At 58.9% G+C, this 6,220-nt stretch overlaps 1 protein-coding gene across 1 annotated transcript in view; it reads left to right on the forward strand.

Annotated features, from left to right (window-relative positions):
- The window catches only part of WNT2B (wingless-type MMTV integration site family, member 2B), a 4,269-nt gene extending 1,019 nt beyond the window's left edge, over window positions 1-3,250 (forward strand). The window contains exons 2-4 of the mRNA XM_009888437.1: window positions 740-1,017; window positions 1,431-1,695; window positions 2,699-3,250. Coding sequence (XP_009886739.1) covers window positions 740-1,017; window positions 1,431-1,695; window positions 2,699-2,928 — 773 coding nt within the window. The 3' untranslated portion in view covers window positions 2,929-3,250. The remainder of the gene's footprint in view (window positions 1-739; window positions 1,018-1,430; window positions 1,696-2,698) is intronic.
- Window positions 3,251-6,220: the final 2,970 nt, after the last annotated feature.

A 6,220-nucleotide genomic window follows, 5' to 3' on the forward strand; every position in this document is an offset into this window, starting at 1 on the left:
AAGGGGGCTGACGCGCCGGGACGCGGCACTCACCCTGCCATGCCGCAGCCTGTCCGGTCTCAGCCTCTCCATCCCCACCACGGCACCTTTACTCCCGCCGCGTCCTCTCCTGGCGAAGCATGGGGAATGATGAAAGCTCCTCGCCACAGCCCCATCCTGCGAGGCCCAAAGAGAGCTCTGCTCCCTTTGAAGTTGCTTTCAAAGGCTCTCAAAAATGAAGATGAACATGGTTTTGATTTGCAGCTTCTTTTATAGCATTATAAAAACAGCTGTGAACTCAAACCAGAGACGTAAAATAGCGGGCGGCATGCTGTGCTGTGTGGGGAAAGCTGAACCCGGACGGAGTGGCCGCCAGCTCCCGCGCTTGGCATCGCCCCGGGAGGGAGGTGGCCTGGGCCGAAGGGCACCGGCTGGTCCTGCCCTCTCAGCACCACGTGGCCCCCGAGTTGTGGGTCAGCGAGGGGGACCGGTGGGGCAGCCCTAAGAGCAGCCCAACACCCCGAGCTGCTGAGCCCTGATGGTCAGCACGAAATCCCCCTTAGTCTGAAAGGTGCAGGGATGCCACGGCTGGACTCGGCGGCCAGCAGAGATGACTGGGTTTGATTTCCCCATGTGCAGGACAGTGTCCCTCCCAGTCACGAAGGTGCCACCGCACCATGTCCCGCTCCTTGGCGGGCTGGGGGAACCCAGCACAGCCCCACACGCTCACTCCCCATCCCCGTTTCTCTCCCCGTGGCAGGCAGCAGGGAGGCTGCCTTCGTCTACGCCATCTCCTCGGCCGGAGTGGTCTACGCCATCACGCGGGCGTGCAGCCAAGGGGACCTGAAGGCGTGCAGCTGCGACCCGCTCAAGAGGGGCCGCTCCAAGGACGAGCGCGGGGAGTTCGACTGGGGCGGCTGCAGCGACAACATCAACTACGGGATCCGGTTCGCCAAAGCTTTTGTGGACGCCAAGGAGAAGAAAGTGAAGGACGCCCGGGCGCTGATGAACCTGCACAACAACCGCTGCGGAAGGATGGTGAGTGCGGCCCCCGCTGCGAGCCCTGTGCCCCGCCAGCCGTCCCACCGGCACCTCCCGGCACGGGAACGGGCAGCGGTGCGGGACGCTGGGTGGCCGCGGAGCGCAGGTCCTGCTGCAGACGGGGGCCGGACCCTGCGCTGCCTTCCCGGTGTCCCCCGCACGCTCTGCCTGGGGAATGGCCCCATGGGGTGGCAGCGCCCTGCTTACCTTTGCCGCCAGCACGTGTCCTCGCTGATGCTGGCGTCGGTGACTGTGGGAACGCGTCCTCCGTCCGCAATGCCCCTCTCCCGTTGGGAGCCCCGTCCCGCACAGGCGAGGGCTGACAAGCTGCACCAGGGACGAGCAGACGCAGGCGCGATGTGTGATGCCCGGGGTGACTGCTGGTCCTCATGGCATCCCTCTTCCCACAGGCTGTGAAGCGTTTCCTGAAGCTGGAGTGCAAATGCCACGGGGTCAGCGGCTCCTGCACACTAAGGACTTGTTGGCTGGCAATGTCAGATTTTCGCAAAACAGGGGATTACCTAAGGAAGAAATACAACGGGGCCATCCAGGTGACCATGAACCAGGATGGCACTGGCTTCACGGTGGCCAACAAGAACTTCAGGAAGCCCACGAAAACAGATCTGGTGTATTTTGAGAACTCACCTGATTACTGTGTGATGGACAAGTCAGCAGGTAAAAAACAAAGCTCCAGTTGTTGCTCAAAAGCGGCTCTTCCTCCCCTCCTGACAGGCCAGCAGCTCCCACCCAGTCCAGCCTGGTCGGGCTGCCCAGGGACATCGGCTCCCACCAGCCCCAGTCCCCGGTGGGGGAGTCACGCAGTGGGGGGTCACCCACACCCTCAGCGGCTGTCGGTGCTCGCTGGGTTCCCACAGCACCTCACGCCTGCGCAGACAGGACTGGGTTTGTCCAAAATCCTCAGGCTTTACACCAAAGATCCCAACCCATCAGGCCTCTTGCAATGGATGTAGCGCAGCGTTTCCTCAGAGCCTTCCTCCTGCAGAGCAAAGCTCCCTTAAACAGGCACTAAAGAGCCCGTTTTGGGCAGCAGGCTGCCGGCTTCTCTGAACGCAGCCCGGGCTGGGACGAGAGCGGGGAAGGCGGTGTCAGGGCTGCTGGGCCCCAGCAGAGGAGGTCAATGGTTTCCCAGGCTGGAGCATCCCCGGGGGAGGGGTTCGCAGTAGCCGTGGGGGCTCGGTGGGGAACGCAGCACGTGCTCCCGCCACCCGTCAGCGAGCCCTCAGCCCGAGCAGAGGGGGCTCAGCCGGCTCGGTGGGGACACGCTGCCCCAGGGTGTGCTCTGGGCACCCCGTCCCCGTGGGCTCTGGGCAGCCGCGGGCACAGGCTCCCGCAGCAGGACGGGGCCACGCAGAGGGTCCCCAGAGCGGCGTCCCTGGCCAGGCTCACTGCAAGCCGTGCCCTCACCGAAGCAGGCAACGGCTCCGCGTCTCTCCCCCGCAGCCCGTGCCCGGCCTTCGGATGCTGCGCTGTGGCACCGCACTGTCGCACGCGCTGTGACAGGAATTGGATTTCACCGCTGCTAAGGCAGACGTATCGGAGGTCTCCATGGCCGATGCCCAGTCTTGGCACTGCCAACAACTGCGGGGCGGGGGGCGGAGGAGGCATTTGAACACGATGGAGGGGGAACACGCTGACCTGCTCTCGCTCCCCTCTCCAGGCTCCCTGGGCACCGCCGGCCGCATCTGCAACAAGATGTCCCGCGGGACGGACGGCTGCGAGGTGATGTGCTGCGGGCGGGGGTACGACACCACGCGCGTCACGCGCATCACCAAGTGCGAGTGCAAGTTCCACTGGTGCTGCGCTGTGCGCTGCAAGGAGTGCGAGGACACTGTGGACGTGCACACGTGTAAAGCGCCGAAACGGGCCGAGTGGTTGGACCAGACCTGAGGAGACGGGAGCACGGAGGGAAGAATCCACTGCCACCCCCCCTTGCAATTTTTTAAACCCCTCAGCCCTGAGGGCCATGACATTCTGGGAGCTGTAGTTCAACTGCATGGCTTTTATTTAATTAATTCTGCAAAGCACTAAAGAAAGGACTACATTTCCCAGGAGGTACCGTGGACCCTTCTATTTGCTCAGCAAAACTAATCCCCTACCTAGGAGGAGTCCGCAGTCCCTGCTTGACCCGTGAAACTGCCGTTGCCCATTGTTCTCTTTGCAAAGGGACGGTGCGACACATACGGACTCGGAGGACCGAGCGTCGGGAGGCGGTGGCTGAGGGAACCTGCACCTCCCCAGAGAATTTACATTGCAGTTAAGTCTCACCGGCAAAAAACACTAGTTCAGAATAATCCCCTCTTGCAGAAAGCATTCTTGCTTTTACTTTTTTCCAAGGCCAGAGGAAGGGTGCTGCCAACCCCTGAGACAGTTCCGTGCTCCCCGCGTTGCCCTCGAGCGGCCCCGGCCGCGCTGCCGACCCCGCAGAGCAAGGGCAGCCTCTGCACGAGGCTTCCCCGTCTCCCCAGCCAAGGTGACAAGCGGAGCTGTGAGCTGGAACTGAAACCTGAGTGACTGCACGAAGAGGAGTGCCGCCCCTCGATGCTGGCGGCCGCAGAGGGCTAGAGAAAGCAAACAAAACCTGTGAACTTACTGGTAGGTTCTGAAGTCAACGGATACAACAGCGTCTCTGTAAAACTCACTTGTATGTTGTGTATACTGCTTATTATTTTAAGTCAAAGTTCATTATAAACCTGTATCAGAAAATCATGTTCTTTGCTTTTTGAATTCCTACACACCCGGTTGGGCACTTCCCCCACAGTATTTCTTCTGCCGGTTTGTGGCCTTCCAGCACTTACAGGGGGCTCAGAAGAAAGATGGGGACAAACTTTTTAGCAGGGCCTGTTGCAATAGGACACGGGGTAACGGCTTTAAACTAAGAGAGGGGAGATTTAGATGAGATATTGGGAAGAAATTCTTCACTCTGAGGGCGGTGAGCCCCTGGGGCAGGTTGCCCCGAGAAGCTGTGGCTGCCCCATCCCTGGAGGTGTTCAAGGCCAGGTTGGACGGGGCTCGGAGCAACCTGGGCTGGTCGGGGGGGTCCCTGCCCAGGGCAGGGGGGGGACTGGGTGGTCTTCGATGCCCCTTCCATCCCAAACCCTTCTGTGATTCCATGCTTGCCTGCAGCTCCCGCGATCCTAAAGCACAGACCTCCCCCCCAGGAATTAGCTGTTGTTTCCCGCACAGCCACAGCATCCAGCGTGCAAAGCCCCGGGGAATCTTTCGTAAGCAGCAGCACATGCTGGGACTGCTGATGCCATAGCACTGGGTCGAGCAGGACATGCTATGTCAGGTTTCAAATCTTGCCCATAAAAAATCCCAAGCAAACCAAACACCCGAAACTTAAACTATCAGTTAAAACTGATGAGAGGAGGGACGGGCGGCTGCAGAGCTGCCAGTAGGTCTGTTACAGAGACAAACTCCTCTCACATTTAGAAATTTCCTCAATTCTTTTTTCCCCCCCAACTTGGGTGAGCAACAATTACAAAGATGCTTTATTTAATGTCCATACCTGGTCGAAAGGTACCAGTCCACACAAACAGACTTAATGTACAAGTAATACAGTTGAACCCACAAACTAAACTGATCGTGGTGAAAAACCCCTTAATCATTGGGATTGCGGAGCACATGCTGAAGCTGACAGGGACGCTTCGACACTTCGCTCCCAGAGCGCGGCTGCCCATCGCCCAGGGCAGGGGATGCTCTCCTCCTGACCCAGGAAAAATGGTCATTTTCCTAATGTTGATCATCATCGTGCTGGTGGGCAGGTAAGGACGTTTCACACACTCAAAGCAAGATCTCATAAAAGTTAAAAGCTTACAACAACAATGGGGAAGGACAAGTCAACCGTAACATTGATCTGCAAATACTTCTAACCGGGTCTGCTTTCACGCTGCTGCTGCTGCAGGAGGAGCTGCCGAAGCTCTCCGAGGAGCAGCGAGCTGTGTGGGCAGAGGGAGCGGAGCGGGCTGCAGCCACGAGCTGAGGGAAGGGCAGAGCGGCAGGAGGGGATTAAGGCGAAGAAGATTATTCTGGTCCTAAGCCACCCATCGGCTACTGCACGAAGAGCATCTCTGAGCGGGGATTTTACCCAGTGGCCCTAGAAATATTAGTTTAAGGGGTGAGAGAAAACCGCTCTGAAAACTGCTTTGATGAGAACAGCTCAAAGAATTTAAAGAGTGTGCCATGGGCCAGATCAGAGCACTTTACTCCGTGCCCGACCACCGAGATCGCTCGTGCAGAAAAAGGACCTTCAGCAGAGCTGCCGCAGAGCCACCGACAAGCAAAAAGGTGACGTTTTAACAGAGTGTTAAACAGTTACGGGAACCGCACCTCCCCACTGCCCAACGCCTTCCTCACAGAATGAAACCGTCTCCCTTTCGAACCCCGGAGCGAGAGCAGCAGAGGGCTGAGCAGCACCTCCCGCCCTCTGCTCCTGCAGACCTCGTGCTGACGTTTACCTGGGAGGCTCCCGGGTCTCACCCCAGGCCCTCCGAAGCCCTCTGAATTTCAAGGGGGGGCGATTTCCCCGAAGATCTGCTCCGTCCCAGCTGTGCCGAGGAGTGCTGGCAGGTGAGCGGGAGGTCTGAGCCAGGCCAAAGGCATTTCAAGCCGTAGCACAGCATCCGTCAGCACACAGGCTAATCTACCGGGAAGAGCTCCCTCATTTATCTTCATTACCGCTCCACCTACCATCAATTTACGACAGGCTTTAAAAAATGCTGCCCCCTCGGCAATCAATCCAAACCTCCCTCCCTCCCACTCCCAGAGCGGGACACGCTCCGCGGGCTGGGAGGACGCAGTGCCCGGGAGCCGAGGGCAGCCGTCGGGGAACGCTGCCTCCTCTCCAGAGCACCCCCGGGAGGTGTCCTCCAGCAGAAATACTGCTCCGGAGCAGAGCTGTAGGCCCACCTGACAAGTGACACCTTAATCAATGGCTGCTGCCAAAATATCTCTTCCCTTTCAATGCAGATGTTCAATATTTTAAAATAAAGGAGAAAACTCCCGAGGACAGGTTGTCCTGGGTTTATTGGCTGCCCCCCACCCCGTGTCATCACCGAGATACTAAGACGGGATACCTTCAGCACTCCGTAGAATAACCACGGCTGAGATGGCAACCAGCTGTCCCAGCCCAGCAGCGAAAACACCCCGACGCAGGGACTGGTGTCACCCGAGCAGCCCT

This window comes from Charadrius vociferus, unplaced genomic scaffold (genome assembly GCF_000708025.1).
Source record: "Charadrius vociferus isolate BGI_N301 unplaced genomic scaffold, ASM70802v2 scaffold1077, whole genome shotgun sequence".
Lineage (NCBI taxonomy): Eukaryota > Metazoa > Chordata > Aves > Charadriiformes > Charadriidae > Charadrius > Charadrius vociferus.